At 30.6% G+C, this 20,104-nt stretch overlaps 1 protein-coding gene across 9 annotated transcripts in view; it reads left to right on the top strand.

Annotated features, from left to right (window-relative positions):
- LOC134725395 (regulator of G-protein signaling 6-like) overlaps positions 1-11,894 on the top strand; it is a 55,454-nt gene extending 43,560 nt beyond the window's left edge. For 4 of the 9 annotated variants that reach the window (XM_063589192.1, XM_063589194.1, XM_063589189.1 and 1 more), the window contains exons 13-16: positions 2,283-2,420; positions 3,296-3,496; positions 9,444-9,488; positions 11,500-11,894. In XM_063589192.1, the coding sequence (XP_063445262.1) occupies positions 2,283-2,420; positions 3,296-3,496; positions 9,444-9,488; positions 11,500-11,710 (595 nt within the window). In that variant the 3' untranslated portion in view covers positions 11,711-11,894. Of the gene's footprint in view, positions 1-2,282; positions 2,421-3,295; positions 3,497-6,772; positions 6,811-7,434; positions 7,500-9,443; positions 9,489-11,499 lie in introns of those variants that run through there. The other 5 variants (XR_010108548.1, XM_063589195.1, XM_063589197.1 and 2 more) reach the window with 5 other exon arrangements.
- The last annotated feature ends 8,210 nt before the right edge of the window (positions 11,895-20,104 follow it).

Here is a 20,104-nt window from a genome sequence, read left to right as displayed (position 1 = left end):
ATCAATTTTTTGTTCTCAAATTTCTAATAAAGTTTTATTTTTATATGATTATTCTCAGCGTTCTTTTTTAAAGTTATTTATGACCATTCTAGCATACATGAAGCAAGTATCAATTGTCAAGTATCTATTTCCATTTAGTATATAATCTGATGTTTAATCTACCTACAGGTGGTTCATGTAAGTATACAACAGTTTCAAATGACAACTGTTCAGACGTCATAATCTTGTTGGTTTTTTTTTCTCCGAACTGAAACTGAAACTTTTGTTTCAAAAAGATTATTTGTGTCCGAAATTATCATGTTATTTTAAATTAAAAAATTAGCTGTACCTATCTTTGACATCTTATTTTCTGGACAACTATTGCTCCAATGACTCCTCTTTCTGCGGGTACAACATCAACTAGGTTTGTAGCTTGTGTTTTTGTCTATTCAGAACACCTCGTTCTGTTGTATGGGACAGGTCTTGGACCATTTTTAGCTCACCTGGCCCAAAGGGCCAAGTGAGCTTTTCTCATCACTTGGCGTCCGTCGTCCGTCGTCGTCGTCGTCGTCCTGCGTCCAGCGTTAACTTTTACAAAAATCTTCTCCTCTGAAACTACTGGGCCAAATTTAACTAAACTTGGCCACAATCATCATTGGGGTATCTAGTTTAAAAATTGTGTCCCGTGACCCGGCCAACCAACCAAGATGGCCGCCATGGCTAAAAATAGAACATAGGGGTAAAATACAGTTTTTGGCTAATAACTCAAAAACCAAAGCATTTAGAGCAAATCTGACATGGGGTTAAATTGTTTATCAGGTTAAGTTCTATCTGCCCTGAAATTTTCAGATGAATCTGACATTCCCTTGTTAGGTTGCTGCCCCTGAATTGGTAATTTTAAGGAATTTTTGCTGTTTTTGGTTATTATCTTGAATATTATTTAAGATAGAGATAAACTGTAAACAGCAATGATGTTCAGCAAAGTAAGATCTACAAATAAGTCAACATGACCAAAATGGTCAGTTGACCACTTTAGGAGTTATTGCCCTTTAAAGTCAATTTTTAACCATTTTTCGTAAATCTTAGTAACTTTTACAAAAATCTTCTCCTCTGAAACTACTGAGCCAAATTAATTGAAACTTGGCCACAATCATCATTGGGGTATCTAGTTTATAAATTGTGTCCAATGACCTGGCAATCAAACCAAGATGGCAACCATGGCTAAAAATAGAACATGGGGTAAAATGCAGTTTTTGGCTTATAACTCAAAAACCAAAGCATTAAGAGCAAATCTGATCGGAAGTAAAATTGTTGATTAGGTCAAGATCTATCTACCCTGGAATTTTCAGATGAATTGGATCATCGGTTGTTAGGTTGCTGCCCCTGAATTGGTAATTTTGAGGAAATTTTTCTGTTTTTCTGTTATTATCTTGAATATTATTATAGATAGAGATAAACTGTAAACAGCAATAATGTACAACAAAGTAAGAACTAAAAATGAGTCAACATGACCAAAATAGTCAATTGACCCCCTAAGGAGTTATTGACCTTCATAGTCAATTTTTAACAATTTTCACAAAATTTGTAGATTTTCACCTACATTTTCCACAGAAACTACTGTTACAGATAGAGATAATTGTAAGCAGCAAAATTGTTTAGTAAAGTAAGATCTACAAACACATCACCATCACTAAAACACAATTTTGTCATGAATCCATCTGTGTACAATGTTTAATATTAACATAGACCAAGGTGAGCGACACAGGCTCTTTAGAGCCTCTAGTTTGTCCTAATTGCCTCAACATTTTCTCTTATCTATTCATTGTTTTTTTTATCTTAAAATCATCTGCAACTTGATTTAAAATGCATTCCCTCAACACTCACAATTCAAAAATAGAAAAGTCTGCTAATTCGATATATTTTTGGTGCTCTTGAACTGAGTCAACAGCTTCTTTTTCTGCAGAACAATGTTTTGAATTTTTGATAACATTCAGAAAGGTTCATGTCTATCAAATAATTGTCAATCAAATTCTTATAAATTATGCTGTTAATTTTTTAGTTTTTCATTTGTTTTACATTATTCATGTCATGGTCATTTATAGTTGACTAGGTTTTCTCAATGTTGAAGGTGTATCTGTGACTTAAAATTGCCTACCTCCACAATATGTATGTAGTTGTTTCATTGGCATTCTTGCCACATCTACTCATTTAATAGTTTATATAGAAAAATGAATATGGAATTATTTTGACTCTTCAGTAATTATTTCATATAAGATTTTATTAACATGCTTTTATTTTTTCAGAGCTCGTTATGTATTTGAACCTGCACAAGAGCATATATATGTATTAATGAAAAAAGATAGTTATCCAAGATATCTTAGATCTGATCAGTTTAAAGATTTAATGGAAAAAGCCAAACAACAACCTCTAACAAAACGCAGGTGAGTGAGAAACCATATGAATAAAAATTCATTATTTATTTAGATTCCATTGGCAGATCCAGGGGGGAGGGTTCTGCGGGTTGGAACCCCCCATTTTTTTTGGCCGATCAATGCATTTGAATGGGGACATATAGTTGGAACCCTCCCTTTGTCTTGGGTTGGGAACCCCCCTTTTTAAAATGGCTGGATCTGCCCCTGGATTCACTGTATTGTCAAACAAATTGACGTAAGCTCTTAAGAATTTACTGAATATAAATTATATGTAGTAAAGATTGAAACTAAACATGCTGTAAATTTGAGAATGGAAATGGGGAATGTGTCAAAGAGCAGAAAACAGCACAAGGCCACCAATGGGTCTTCAACACAGCGAAAAAAATATCATCCTGGTATACACTCTCTATTATCTTGTATATTATAAGAACATAAACCTGAAGCACAGGAGGCACTCGGTCTACAAAAGGCTCTAAAAACAAATATAGTTAGAAAAGTGCACAATTCTAGAACTTATGAAAATCTACTGTAAAACAATCAATATAAAAGATTTTACTTACAAAAATTTGTAAACAGATATATTGGCTGCAAATATGTTTATTTTATGTCCTATCAATTGAAGAATCTATCATGAATTCTACTTCATCATTGTGTTCTTGAAAGTTCTTTTTCAGAGGCTACAACATTTTCTTCTTGTTTAAATATTTAAAGCTTTTGATAATATATCTAAAGATAAAAGTAGTAGATCAACCAGATTTTATACAAAAGCCATTAAATTATATCTTATATTCTTGGTACATCTATTCACCATGCATTTATTATCTGCTTCACGATGCTACATGGCAATAAATGGAATAAATTCAATGTATTTTTTATTTCTGTAGATTTTTCTTTGGAGGACCAAAGAAACGACCTTCAACACCAAGTCCAAAGATAAATCGTCGTCATGGTAGTTCTTCCAGTGATAGGGATGTGAGTTCTGACATCAGTGGAGAATCATCACCAGTCCATGTGGCTCATCATTCTTTCAGCACAGGAAATCTACAGGATTTAGACTCGCACAAATCCTCACGAACTAATTCAAGGTAATTATTGCAATTAGTCGAGCACAAAATAGACACCAGTAAATGTTCATGACTCATTGGGATTAGTTAATTTGTACCCAGTATATTGTTTGGGGGCCTGAGTGAAGGAGTAGTCTTAGGACTTACATGATAACTTGCCCGTCTCTGTGTAAGCTAGCTTCCCCCACCAATGAAAATATAATATAAAGTGGCATTCAACAACAACAATTACTAAGTTACAAATAGTTTTCCAATCTACATCTGTTTTCAAAGCCAAAAGTCCCTTCCCACTTCCATTCCTAGGGTATATATAGTTTGTTTTTCTGAAGTTTTCGGACCTAATTTTCTTATTTAATATTATTGATTTCGGGGTACTTGGTTTGCCCATTTGAAAAATGGAGGATTCCATGTGTCTTAAAGATAGAGTATATAAATGTGTAACAAATCTCTCATTTTACACCCTATCTTTCAATAATTATAATTACATACAGAGCATGCACTTGAGTAGATTTCTCTAGTTAGCTCAACATTTGTTTAAAAGGACAAGTTACAAATAATTTTTTTATAATCGGCTTTGTCTACAATGAATAAACATGACCAGGGTTCAACAATTAGGTCACCTTAAGGCCAAAGATTTGCATCCATGGATCTATAAATTTGAAAAAGTCATGCTAAATAGTTTAAAAGCTTCTGTAAAAAAAACTCTTTGATACAGGAGGGGGCAGGACCTTTATTCTGGACATCGGGATTGAGTGTTTTCAAGCTCAGGATTTGGGGATTGATCCTTTCGCGACCAGGGAATTCTTTTTTCGAATTTCTTTAAATCGGGGACCTCATATGATTTCATGTTTTTAAGCTGGGGATTTTGGGATCAGAACCCCTTCAGCCCCCTCTTTCAGCTTGATTTCCTTGGAAATTTGGCACTGAACAAGATGCAAACACTTTGAAAAATCTATTTACTTTCAATTGTATTCTTCTGCAATATACAGTTTAGCAAAATGATATTGTATTTTCTTTCTAACTGAATTTGCTGTTTTGAGTGAAAGGTATTTATAAAAAAGAAATGACATTATTTAAACCATATCATAAGATACAAGAAATAAATAATCATGCTGTTTGCAGCTCAAAATTTTTAAGATTCAGAATTTTGTTTGTTGAATTGATAAAAAAAATTATTTTAAGCTTACAGTACTAGTATGGATACAGCACCTTTTTAGTGTTGAATACAATATAGTAGCTTCTAGACATTGATTTTTGGTTTGCATGTCTTACTGGGTTCATGTTTCAGCCTTCACAATAAAAAGATTTTCACCAATGGCATGATAAACCTTAAATGATTATTTAAATATCATTACACAGAACATTTTTACCTATCCAAAGTCTGACCTTGGACAAATGACTAAATTGATTAATTGTAAAGACTGGTGTCCAGAATTTTTTGTTTTAATGTCTAATTTTATTCAAAGTTATCCTATCACTCAAAACAGCAAATTTGAAATACACTGTTGGCCTATACTATAGGCAAAATATATAATGGATCTACCAGTTTGACTGTGTCTTATTTGTCTGTTTCATTTATCTGCACAAGAATTATAATGTCTTTGTCTAGCCTTGAAGGATTCAAAAAGCAAGACTTAGGTATCTGTTTCCATCAGCAGCATCTATTTGTTATGATTAGGTCAGATTAAAGGGACACACTTATAATGAGTTAATGTTATTTGGTATGCAGTTGTAAAAGCATTAGCACATATCATTTTCATGGAGATTTAGTTTGGGGTGTCCCCACAGTCATGGTAAATTGACTTTGAAAGTTTATGATTGTTCTCATGTTAAGGTTTGTATTACAATTAGTTGAAGGGGAATCACTCAAGATTAGTTAATGATATTTGGTATGTAGTTGTATTAGCATTGGCATGTCTTATTACCAAAGACATTATTTTGATTTGTACCTTCAGTCATGGTTCAGTGACGTTTGATATTTTGCATATTTCACATGTTCAATTATTACTTTTTATGCCCCACCTATGATAATTAGGGGCATTATGTTTTCTGGTCTGTGCGTCCGATGTCCATACATCTGTCTGTCCCTCTTCAGATTATAGTTTTGTTTGGTCAAGGTAGTTGTTGATGAAGCTAATGTCCAATCGACTTGAAACTCAGTACAATTGTTGCTTATGATATGATCTTTCTAGTTTTAATGTCAAGTTTTATTTTTCACCCACTTTCACTGTCCATTGATCATGAACAATGATAGTGTGAGTTGGTCATCTGTGTACTTTGGACACATTCTGGTTTAATTTCAACATTTCCATTTTTACTATCAGAATTAGATACAGGCTAGATATGTCTCTTGGTCAACATTTTATTTGAATTTTTCATCAAAGTATTTTAAATATGAACAGAAGTCTGTCCCAACATTTTGCCCAAAGATTTTCTTTTGCCTTTTTGAATACTAAATAATAAGATATGTTAAACTTTCTACAAATGCTTAGAACATTCCATTTCCGGTAAGAATATTTGTCTTTTGATATTTCTTTATTGAATGTGCATGAAGAATAAGTAGTAGTCATTATTAAGAAATTTGTTGTTATTTAGAGGTTAACAAAATTTTCTATTTTTTTTTATAAATGTAAAGGGGATGATTGAAAAAAGACAAAAACTGATCAACTATAATTACTTTACATGGTTTAAAAATTTCTTATCTTAAGCATGCATTTTCGTTCGAAGTATTTCCATGGTTACTGTCAAATTAGTTTAAAGTTGATTAAGGAATGTTACTGGTAATGTCAATTTTTTAATACGGTGGGAAAGTCGGAAGACGCATTTCTGTTTTCTTAATTTTAAACTAAATAATTTGTTGCATTGCTGTCTCATTGATGTGTACATCTCATTTTAGGATTTTACTCCTTACATTCATTAATTTATTAGCATTTTAAAAAGGCCAATACTACACATACTTATCTATCAAATAGACAACTTTTAAAAGGATCAGATTCTAGTTTAATGACCAGGTAAGAGTGACCCCCCTTGTCAAAATTCATTTGATGTTTCTCATTTTAAGAGCACTTTTTTCCAATGCACAGTCTTTTCATATCATTTAATTGTTTATATATACACCTTACATATTTTACTAGCTCAAAACACCAATACAATGTTGTTATACCTGCTAGCAGGGCAGCAAACACCATGCTGAAATAAATCTGTTGTCTTTTCCATACATTTTCAGTACAGTACCAATTTTTATATTACCCATAAGATCATACATCTTCAATGTTGTTTTTATTTTTATTTAAAAAGGTTTTATGTTGTGATGGAAAATTTATAGCATTTGTAGTGTAAGTTGTTTTTGTCTTTGGTTTTTTTCCGGTGACAGCTTTTGTTTTGTAGCCATGTAACCAAATCTGCTATCACATATATCTCTAGAGAGTAGATCGCTTAATGTTATCTAATCGAAGAAATATAGCAGCATCTTTGCAGCAAAATAAAATCCTAATTAAACAGATCACATATCATGATCACCCAAAGGTCTTGCTTCAGAACGCTGCTCAGCAGCAGCATGTTAAATTGTGATATCATCCCACTCCAGTAAGTAAGCATTCCCGAATTTACCAATACAGAATGGATTAATATCATAGTTAATAGGATAATTTGATGAAATCCTTTTTATACATGATTGTATGACATTTTGCAGCAACAAGTATGATTTTCAGAATACATGGAATAGATTTGCCAAAATAAATTAAACTCAAAAATTTAACCAATGTGTTGTTTAAAAACATTGTCAAACTGGTTTCCAATTTTGAAGGTCATCTTATTTCTCCTTTAAAGAACGCACAGTGAAAGAATTTACAAGTAATTTCAACTGAATTAATTCATACGAGGCTAGTGCTAGACACGATTTTTCAATTAATTACAAATTTCAGCTTAATTTATTTCAATGTCAGTTTTGTTGTTTAAAGATATCTTCTAGAGTCACTGTGGACAAAAGCCATGGAAGTAGTTCATTCCAAACCAGAATAATTTGGTAAAAAAGTCATATTTATCTTACTGCTTATGATTTAGAACTAACATGATAGTCATTACATAAAACATTAACACAATCTTACAGGTATAGGTTTAGGTGGCAGTGATTGGGAACTTATACAAATTTAAAAGCATGATGTGGTGGACATTAGTAAATTATTATGGGTATATATGAATATACTAAAGACCTCCTCTGTTTTTGGTGTAATGTAAGGTTATAAATAACTTGCTTCATGAGAAATGATTTTACTAACAACTGTTGTCAAAACTGCATTGGAATTGTGACTATAAATTCAAATTGTTTTGATAATAATATATATTGTAGCAGAAACCACTCATCTATGAACAATTGATCAATTTTTATTAAGATTGTTAAATAATCTTTTTAATTTTGGAATGGAAATTGCACATGTGAAACAGTTTCAGTCAGATAGCTTTGCAACAAATTTGGATTCAAGTGACTTGATTTAAAGAACGGTCACTGTATAAAAAAAACCTTATTTCATTTATAATAGAATTACAATTTGTGAGAAAATTTGTCAACAGATGATTGACTTCTGATATAATTATTGATAACAATGAGCCCTGAACCCTGGTGTATGTTGAAGGCCTAGAATTCAAGTAGGCTTGTGCTTACTAATGCTTCCTTACAAATTTTACCTTGTTTTGTAGAATTAAAATACATAAGAAAGATAAAGATTGGAAATTTTTATAAAAGGAAATTTAAAGAAAAAAAAGATAACCTTTGAAACTTGAGTGAAAATATTTATATAAAATGTAAAGTTAAAGGAGATTTTCTAATGAACTTGTGGATTGTGAGTAGCTTATATTACCAGTAGACCTGTAGAAGGCTTAGATGTAAAATAAATACAAAAGAACAATCAAGGTGAAAAATAGTGGAAGCATCCACAATTAGTATATACTGCATGAAAGTTGTATAGATTAGTATCAGGACATTTAGTCATTTTTATTTTGCTTGCAGTGTAAGATATAGGGAAGGTATTCTGGGTAATCTAATTGTAGATAGCTTCATTTTTCAGCAGGTAGAAGAACTGGAATTTGATACCATATGTTCTGAAGTTTCCCTGTCGTATATGTACTATGTCCATGACCTCAATTTCATGGTTCATTCCACTACATGATTATTGCGTGTTTTTCTCATTTATTTTGAGTAAAAGGACAGCTATATTTGGTACATAGAATCATTCCAACTTCCAAGGTATACATATCAGAAAGGGTTCATCTGACCTTGACCTTATTTCATAAATAAGTAATCAGTTTTATGGTTTGGTACTATAAACAAAAGGTCATCAGTATTTTGTGTATGGAATGAATGCATGCTGAACATGTCCATCTATTATGGTTCATCTGACCTTGACCTCATCATTTTATAATTCATTTGTCAACCCCTTAAAGTTAGTTTTTTTTCTCAAATACTTTAAGTGATAAGTCAACTATATTTGGTGTAGGGTTTGATTGTAAGATTTATTTTTTTACCCCCTTTGACTTGGTTCATCTGACCTTGACCTCATATTCATGTTTTAGTTTTTAATATGAGGTTCATTTCTTAGATTAAAAGTATTATGTCAAATATACTTTGTGACTTTTGTGTATGGGGACATGTTGATCTCCTAGGAATTATCTGGTCTTGACCTCCTTTTCATGGATCAATGATAATGTTTGGTCAATGTGATACCTTGTGTTTAAAATATTTATTTATTGATTAATAAGTTTTTCTTGTTTTTTGTTCTATAAAATTTATGCACAACATATCATCATTATATCTGTATTTATATCCATATATGTCCATCAATATCATTCAAATATCTACAAAAGTGGTGAATTTAATCATAAGTTATAAAATACCATAGGAGTAACTCTCACATCAAGGATATCACAGTATTTTCACTTAAAAATTTAAATTTTCATCTTTAAAAAATTTCAGAAAAGAGGACAAACCGAAACCAAAAATTGTTCACTTGGAAACAAGGTAAAATTTGTAATTGCTGCTTCCCTTTGTTGCATGACTCTGCATCATATATAATTATTATGTTATGATGTATAGAGAAGCTACCGTAGAAGCATGAACACAGAATATTATATTGGAACAAGTATTTGATCATCTGAATCAACATGATGGTAAAAGTTAAAATGAAAGTAAACTTTAGAATATCATTTAAATATCTTATTGCTTCTGTCTTCATCTTAAAACTGGAGCTCTATATCATGTGTAATCTGTTTTCAGTTAATACCAGTAGTACTATGTCAACAATTTGGTTTATAGAGAGGTGTTCATGTCTGTCCATGAGGATTTAGTTGACCATGCCGTTATGTTCTTGTTTCAGTGATCAGTGGTAGTTTTAATTTTTTTTTAATTTCAGACACCACACTGTATAAGCAATAGGTCAACTATGTTTTTATGCCCCATTTATGGGCATTGTGTTTTCTGGTTTATGGGTCGGTCTGTCCATTCATCCGTTGGTCAGTCTTGTCTCGCTTCAGGTAAAAGTTTTTGGTCAAGGTAGTTTTTGACGAAGTTGAAGTCCAATCAACTTGAAACTTATTACACATGTTCCTTATGATATGTTCTTTCAAATTTTAATGCCAAATTAGAGTTCTTACCCTATGTTCACGGTCCACTGAACATAGAAAATGATAGTGCGGATTGAGCATATGTATAGTAGGGACACATTCATGTTTTAAAAATGATTGAAAATGTACATGTATGTCTAGCAGATTTTACCTGAACTCTTCAAGTCATTCTTACGGTTCATTGACTATTGTTAAGAGTATTAGGTCTGTTTCTTAGATACTGTAATTTAACTAAATTGGATAGGAATGATGTTTGTAAGTTGTATGTTATTGTCTGGCAGGTTTATCTGACATCAACAACTTTTTTATGGTTCTTTTGTCGGTAGTTTTTGTGATTACCTCTGTTTCTCAGATACTATATATACAAGTGATAGGTGAAGTATTTTGATATTTTATGTCTATCTAATGTTTGTAAGTTGTACACGCCAAGGTATATATCCATCGGACATAGTTTATCTGATCTTAACCTTACCTCATGAATTATTGATATGAAAAGTGCTGTAAGGACCATTATTTTAAAGACTGATATAAATTGAGTGCAGGCAAAGCATATACATGTACATACATTTTTGTTAATTATTTTCATTAAGGACGAGATACTTTAAAATTAAGAGAAATAACACTTTATTACAAGCAATAGAGTATTACCTCCATATTAGTGCTAGGCATTATTTCAGTTGTAGAGAGATTTCAATTAAATTTCCTTTGTTTACTTCCTGTTACATTTTCTTATCAGAATAATTTTGGTGGAGAAATTATAATTGTGTATTGAATACAATATTTTGTTTATATTTTTTAGGTATATATTTGTATATAGAAAAGGCATTATTATGATATATGCTTTTATATATAATTGTATAATTTTATATTTGATTGTTATGTTAATCTTATCTTTATATCCTAATATCTGTATTAACTTCTATATCATTTTAAACCCAGAATTTGATTATTATTGCATTTGCTTTAAAGTCGAGAAAGAATTAAATTAAATAGCACACAGACTAGTGCTATTAAACAGTTGTAGAAAGTCTTATATTTTTATTCAGTATGTTGTTTATTTTTAGATTTTAAAAGATTCACATCATGTTTTAGTAGGTTAATTAGTGGTTGTTTTGTTTCTTTCCCTAACAAACATTTCAATAATATTCAGAAGGATTTATACAGAAATAGGTAGCAGCTATAATGAAAGATGATTATACATTTATAAATGAGTTTCTAATGATTTCAGCAGACTGGAAATAATAAAAAGGAATCCTTCACATTTAAATAATTAATAAAAAGGATAGAGGAGACATTGGTAATAGGACATTTATACTTTCTGTCCTTTCAATTAGTTTTGGCGTTATCAGTTACTTGGAAAATTATCAATTATGAGTTAAATTTAATAATTTATTTATTATTATTTCTAGTGGTCTTTCACCAGGATCTGTACGGCGACGATCAGAGGAACCAACAAGAATCCTGAGTGTAAATAGTGGAAGTAATCGTCGGAAGAGCAATCTGGAAGTCCCTAAACACTATGGAGTTAATGTAGATAAACGGAAAGTCGAGGTCACACAAACTAAAAGTTTAAATGTACCAAAGACAAACAGTGTTGCACCATGGGAAGGATCACAATAATTTTATAGATATTTAGTATAGATGACAATTAACTGTGGAGTTTTTAATTTCAAATGCTTTATTCTCTAGTCATACTGAAAGTGAATAGTAAAATACTAGTCCAGATTTTTATCGAATTATTTTAGCATAGTTTAGATTATTATAAAAACCTGTTATGTTTCAATATCTGGGTATATATTAAAGACAATAAGGTGTTTATTGACGATTTTAGTGTGAGGTTATAAGAGAATTTTTTTCAGGTAAGGCAATATAGCTGAAAAAATAATTTTTTACTTTAATTTGATCAAATTGTCAAGACTATAGCAAATTTAATAATGATACTGGCTGGTTATTTTGGTCATTTTGGTCATTCAGTGTTATGTCAATTAATCCATGACCAAATTAATGGAATTAAATCTTATAAGAAAAAATAATTTTTGCCTTACAAACTTTGATCAAGGATATTCCCCTTTCAATGTTAAAGTTTTAAAGCACAATTTTACAGTCCTTTTGATAGTCACAACTCTTTAGGGAAATTCACATTGTTACATTGTAAGTTTTTATTCTGTTACTACATAGTTAAGGTAGAAATTAAATAACATATTTGCATGTCTATGTAGTCCAATTTGAATAAACCAATTCCCATGAGAAGAATACGTACCGTCAAGTGATAAGAATATCACCTCTCTAATTTCGCTATGCATTTAAACAAATTTCAAAACTGAAAGGGTAAGAGTTTTCTATTTTAAGATCTAGATCTGTTTAATTGTAACCATCTTGTGTTACAAAAATTAAGAAAAAAACATTATTTAGGTGTGATGATCTTGTAAAACCATATGTAAATTTCAGATAACCCTTTTTCACTTAGATATGCACAATAATTGTGAGCACCACCACAAACTATTTTTGTCACCTTTGTTTTTATTTTGATAGAAAAAAAAAGATTTTTTTATGCAAGGAAATCTAATACAAAGAAATGGAAAAATTTATCTTTATTCTTTGACTCAGATGACCTGTAAATTATAATATATAATTTAAACCTTACTGACCAACTGCCATGGCTTCTTATACATTGAAAATCAGAAGAAAAAACTCAATAATTCTGAAAATCTTAGATTTGGCCAAAAGTGCTACCAAACTTTAATCAAATGATTCATTTTCTTTCAAAATGGCAAAAATAGCAAGTTGGCGAAAAATGAAGTGACTGAGATGTAAGTGACAAACTCAGAGAAAGAAACTTTATAAATGACCAGTCTTAAGTGTGCCTCAGCAAAGTATATGTATATAACAATAACATAAACATCTTATTTCTAGATATGAAATCCTTTTCATGTGTTAATAACCTTTCCATGACAAGTATTGCAATATAAGTGCTCACTGCTATCCTATTTATTTCTTTATGAATTTAACAATCTTTTTTTTTATACTGAGATCTTAAGACAATATTTTTATATAGATTTGTTGACTGATTTAAGTACACATTATCATTCTTGAAAATTGCTTTGATTACCCGAAAGGACATTTTAAATATTAAAGACAAGATTTTTTGTAAACAAAATCCATATTAGAATGTATTATAGATTTAAATTTAAACAAAATGCAATATAAAGATATAGACCCACAATTGTATTTCCAAAGACATTTTCAGACACAGACTATTGAGTTGTTTTGATTTGATAAATAAACCTACTATACATTGAAATTCACCCTATGGAAACATTATAATATTGTCTCCAGATTGTAGGATCACATGCCTATTTGAGATCAGTCATAGTGCATAGTGATTATTTTAATTGTGTAGTATTAAGATATGTAGTAGTTTTAAAGATTTATTGAACAAGTTAGTGTTTTTAATGTTAATTAAATACAAAAGCTCTTAAAGTGCTGTATTCTGATGCATTTGTAATAATCAATTAAACTTGTCAATACCATATATAAATGTTTATACAATGTTTGTGAAATTTTCGAAATAGTTAGAACAAATTTCAACTGAAGATAAAAGCATATGTTATTAGTCTTATCTGTCTTATGCAACTTATTCCTTCAAAACCATGACATTTTAAATGAAAAGGTGTTTCAAGGCCATATCAAATGTATTTTTTGGGGTAGGTGGGAATTCCAACATGAATTTTATGCAATTTGCAGTTTTTCATAAAAAGATGTTTCATCATAATGACAATGCAGAAATCCTGCTCAATAATTATTGACTATAAGCATGAATTAGTGCTCTTGAAATTTGATATTTGTTGGTAAAAACATTTTTTTCCCAAAAATATGAAAGATGTGCCATAATTGACCGCTGTGTGTGTGTGCTTTTTACAGAAAAAATCTATAATTTTTATTTAAATCTTGAAACAATTATAACAGAAATCTGTGTTTAAATGTTATGAAATTCCTAAGGATTACTTAATTGTTGATATCTCAATTGTTTCTAGGAAACTTTATTTGTTTTGCACTTGTATGTAAATTTTCTGTTAAGATTGTACAGTAGGACATATTTTAAAAAATAAAACTAATTGTATTTTAATTTGTTATTCTCATTTACCTGTTATATAGATATTCAATTATTTTGTTATTATAAATGTTTCTTACATGGAAACTTATACCTTGTAGCACTGGCGCATAACGTGTAGTTGGTCACCAAATAATAGAACTCCAAATAATAAAACTCATTACGGTCACAAAGGTCATGTTTTAAGATGTCCAGAATGAAAAGCTTTTTTGATACATTAGACTGTTTCAACACATCTGTGACAAGCTCTGTCATTAAAGAAAAAGCTGTTTTCTAATCAGTCAAACTTTGACAGCTAATTTTGCTGATAGAACATCTTAATCAAAGTCAGTACACTAGAAAGACTATTCTGTTTGTAAGGTCTGTTTAGTAACTAACTAAAGCAGTATTATCACTTTATCATAAATTAACTCTCAAAATCTTGCGGTGTTGTGGTGTGCAGTAAAGTGGGTTGCCTAGATACAGACAAACTTATCTATCAGCATGTAATAGTAAAAATCCTTTGAAATATCAAAAATAACAATTTGTTGTCAAAAGTTCAGAAATTTTTTATGCTGTCATTTATTTTCAAACTTTTATTAAAGACATGTTAAGACTTCATTACTTATTTGTGACCAGAGTTCTGATTTATTCCACAGTGCACAAAGTAGAATAGGTGACTGTTTATTAAACCATTGTGATACATACTATTAGCCATAAAATGTTGATCAATTTATACAAGTTTATTTTCATTTGTTATGTTAGAATTGAAATGTTTTTTTATGTTTTGATAGAATTTATTGTTGATTTTTTGTTTTTTAGTATGTCTGAATACATTGTGTGGATGGTATGATTATTGTTTAAAATGGGCAACTGTAACAATTGATCCAAGAAAGCATGTTGATTATTGGTCCTTCTAGTTTGAAGACAGAATTTCATTACAATTTTTCCTCATATTGTCATCCATTGATAACATTTTGCAATGCCACATTATTTAAAGCCAACAAAGCCAACCAATGGTGAATATTAAAAAAAATCGTGCTTAAAATTATTCCTTTGCACATTGACCTAGTCTGCCTCAAGTTTTTGTCTGAAAACTGATATGCACTCAACACCAACACTTTTCATGTAAAATATTCTCAATAATAAACATAAAACATTATCCACATTTAAAGACACCATAATGGTTTTGTAAAGGTTTAAATGTTTTTTTCTTGGATTTAGAATTTATTAACTGCATTTCCTTTTCATTCATAAAATATTTTTTACACTATATCATACTGTCTTGACATTGAAATATTTAAATTCAGCGTCTAAATATTACCAAGCATAATTATTATTGTTTGAATTATACAGAGTACTATACATAATTCCATTGTTATATAATTCAAGATAATAAATGTGTGAATGAGTTGATACCTGCTCGTTATAACTGATTAATATTTTTTTTATTTTGTACAAAGTAAATCCCATTGAGTTATATGCTGATATTTTTTAGAAATAATTTTAATTTTAGAAAGTTTGCCTATGGAAATGTTTTATATTTTTACCCAGATTTGATTTTGTATAAAAATATGTTATATTAAACTGATATTCTGAACCACATCAATTGTTATGAACTAATTTAGAATGAATAAAACATTTAAAAAATCACAAAATATGATTGTTTGTTTTCTATCAGAAGAAGTAATTGGGGCCAAAAAGTCAATAACTATATGTATCTATACTATATCCTGAATATGCATGAAATGTTTGCACTAAAAGCAGGAGTTTTGGCTGGCAACAAAGCCAGATTCAACCCACCATGTTTTCTTAAAATGTTCTGTACCAAGTCAGGAAAATGGCCATTGTTATATGACTGTTTGTTTCTGTGTGTGTTGTATTTTGGTGTTGTGTTTCTGTTGCGTCGTAGTTCTTCTCTTATATTTGGTGTGTTTCCCTAAGTTTTAGCTTGTAACCCTGATTTGTATTTTGCTCAATTTTGAATTCTGAACAGCGATATACTGCTGTTACCTTTATTTGCCACACCATATTAAGTCAACAGCAACCAATCTAACAATAGATGAACACTCAGTTTTGAGGTATAAAGTCATTGCTTCTTTGTCAAATTATTTTATCAACGATATTAATGTAGTTTTTATACGACCACAAAATTTGAAAATTTTTCGTCGTATATTGCTATCACGTTGGCGTCGTCGTCATCGTCGTCGTCCGAATACTTTTAGTTTTCGCACTCTAACTTTAGTAAAAGTGAATAGAAATCTATGAAATTTTAACACAAGGTTTATGACCACAAAAGGAAGGTTGGGATTGATTTTGGTAGTTTTTATCCCAACATTTTAGGAATTAGGGGCCAAAAAGGGCCCAAATAAACATATTCTTTTTTTTTCGCACAGTAACTTTAGTTTAAGTAAATAGAAATCTATGAAATTTTGACACAAGGTTTATAACCACAAAAGGAAGGTTGGGATTGATTTTGGGAGTTTTGGTTCTAACAGTTTAGGAATAAGGGGCCAAAAAGGTGTCCAAATAAGCATTTTTCTTGGTTTTTAAGTAATTAGAAATCAATTGGAGTTATCTTTCTTTGTATAGAATAGTAGTTGAATCAACTTTTTTGCACCATAACTTTAGTATAAGTGAATGGAAATCTATGAAATTTAATCAGAAGGTGTATGACCACAAAAGGAAGATTGGTATTGATTTTGGGAGTTTTGGTCCGTATAGTTTAGGAATTAGGGGCCAAAAAGGGGTCAAAATAAGCATATTTTTTTGGTTTTCGCACCATAACTTTAGTATAAGTAAATAGAAATCTATGAAATTTAAACACAAGGTTTATGACAATAAAAGGAAGGTTGGTATTGATTTTGGGAGTTTTGGTCCTAACAGTTTAGGAATAAGAGGCCCAAAGGGTCCCAAAATTAAACTTTGTTTGATTTCATTAAAAATTGAATAATTAGGGTTCTTTGATATGCCGAATCTAACTGTGTATGTAGATTCTTAATTTTTGGTCTCGTTTTCAAATTGATCCACATTAAGGTCCAAAGGGTCAAAAATTTAACTTTGTTTGATTTGGACAAAAATTGAATCCTTGGGGTTCTTTGATATGCTGAATCTAAAAATGTTCTTATATTTTTGATTATTGGCCCAGTTTTCAAGTTGGTCCAAATTAGGGTCCCAAATCAAACTTTGTTTGATTTCATCAAAAATTGAATAAATGGGGTTCTTTGATAAGCCAAATCTAACTGTGTATGTAGATTCTTAATTTTTGGTCCTGTTTTCAAATTGGTCTACATTAAAGTCCAAAGGGTCCAAAATTAAACTTAGTTTGATTTTAACAAAAATTGAATTCTTGGGCTTCTTTGATATGCTGAATCCAAACATGTACTTAGATTTTTGATTATGGGCTGGTCCAAATCAGGATCTAATCTTTACCATTCAGTGATAACAAGCACATTTTTACATTTTGATATTTTATGATGTATTTAAATGAGTAATTATTGTTGCAAACTCCATTAAAAATTTGAATTGAGATCAGTTTTGGAATAAAGGATAGGGGGATGTGAAACAAAAATGGGGGGGGGGGGGTCAATTTTTCTCATTTGAAATTTCATAAATAAAAAGAAATTTCTACAATTTTTTTTTTGAGAGGATTAATATTCAACAGCATAGTGAATTGCTCTAAGGCAAAACAAAAATTTTAAGTTCATTAGACCACATTCATTCTGTGTCAGAAACCTATGCTGTGTCAACTATTTAATCACAATCCAAATTTAGAGCTGTATCCAGCTTGAATGTTGTGTTCATACTTGCCCCAACCATTCAGGGTTCAACCTCTGCGGTCGTATAAAGCTGCGCCCTGCGGAGCATCTGGTTAGATTTGTTTGTGTTTGTATAAAAATATTAAGTCAATTTTTATGCGTGTTTACACTGGTTTGACCTATTATGCCTGTTAAGGTTGCTCACCAAATTTTGACTGAACTACAAACAACTGTAGGTTTAGCTAGCTATTAAACCACGTTTAATAGTTATCAAAGGTACTAGGATTATAATTTAGTTCTCCAGACGCACGTTTCGTCTACACAAGACTCATCAGTGACGCTCATATCAAATTATGTATAAAGCCAAACAAATACGAAGTTGAAGAGCATTTAGGATCCAAAATTCCAAAAAGTTGTGCCAAATACGAACCCTCCATTTCCTTTTGGAAATGACTGTATCAAGTCATGTATATGACCGTAGTTTTCCATTTTTAACGTTTCATTTTGTCTGTTAATATGGACTCCCAATTTTCATGTACCTTCCTTCTAGTTCGTTTTTTTTTGTTATACTTTTTTTCATACTCAAAACTTAAATATCAAGATATATTGACCATATTAACTATTGCAAAGTATATTTTACTCACAAAGCACTCTTTTCAATTTGACTTCTGTAAACATATATTACGAAACGTACTGTGCGATATCAAAATAAATTGTCTATGCCTTTCACTATGTCTACTGTTGTGAGTCTGTTAGTCTGTAATTCATCTACCTTCCAATATTATGTTAAAGTTTTTGATAACATCTATTTTCCAAAAAACTTCAGAATTATATATAGATTAGGGTTTTGACAAAGGTTTCAGGTTCATTGGACATGAACACGAGATAGTCCATGGGGAGTATGTTATCCTATCTGATTCAAAGGGTCATTGTGAGATATTGCCATTACTTGGCTTCTGTCATCTTTTTACTTATATAAAAACCGTTTTACTCATAACTGATCGTCAATTGGAACAGAACCTATGCCACTATGTATGATGATCCTTTCTGCCAACCAACCAATAGAAATCAAACATGGATAAAAAGCATAAACTAAGTATTGTTTATTATCTCAAAAAAAGTTAAAAGTATAGCAAAACCTTACAGAAAAAATATGTTCAGAATGATATATCTACTGTCAATTTTGTCAAAGACTCAGAAATCTTCTCCGGGAATTTTTGCCCTTGAATTGAAATATTTACTTATTTTAAAATCACCTTGAAGAAAGGGACAGAGTTAACTAAAGCATGTCATACTTCAGCTATAACAAAATTCCTAGTATCAGAAAAACAAACCTCACAAAAAAATTAAGCTTAGACCAATGAGAATGAGGAAAGTCAGTTGTATTCAGCTAGAAAAATATGTACCCCAATGTCTGCATTACTTCCATCAACCACATATAGTCACCCTTATGCTTAGAGTATCCGCTTCATCATGAAAACATAATCTGACTGGAACCACGAAAATGAGGTCAAGTTCAAACAGACATGTACACTATACAATAATTTTGAACATAACATATATTTGATATAATACTTATAAAACTATGAAACATTTACCAGTGAACAATAAACATGAGGTCAGGATAAGGTCAACAGGATAGGTACTCGATATTGCACACATCAAATATAATAGTTGGCTTAGTGCTTACAGTATGTGAGATAAGGACCTCACCACAAATACGTAACATTAAAAACTGTTTTAGAAAATAAGCTCGGAAGTCAGGTGAACCAATATATCAAATAAAGGCATCAGTAGTATACCGCTGTTCAAAACTCATAAATCCATGGACAAAAAACAAATTCGGGGAAATAAACTAAAACTTAGGGAAACGCATTAAATGTAGTAGGAGAACAACGACATAACATTAAAATGTAACATATTAAAATATCGTTATAAAATTACTCATAATAAGTGAAAGTTTACTTAACGAAACAAAAAAATGTAAGACGACTCTTCATACGAAAATTGTACTCCTGTAGCTTTGTTTTTATAAATTAAGATTGTACATAACAGAATATTTAAAGTCAAATTATTTGGGGGGAAATTATATAAAATATAAAGATCACGAAAACCAGCAAAGAATCAAGTTTTAAGGACATTTTCATATGGTTAGGAACTGGAACG

The sequence above is a fragment of the Mytilus trossulus genome, chromosome 7, assembly GCF_036588685.1.
Source record: "Mytilus trossulus isolate FHL-02 chromosome 7, PNRI_Mtr1.1.1.hap1, whole genome shotgun sequence".
Taxonomy (NCBI): domain Eukaryota; kingdom Metazoa; phylum Mollusca; class Bivalvia; order Mytilida; family Mytilidae; genus Mytilus; species Mytilus trossulus.
The sequence above is the reverse complement of the archived record's forward strand: the minus strand, read 5'-3'. Positions and strand labels throughout refer to the sequence as shown.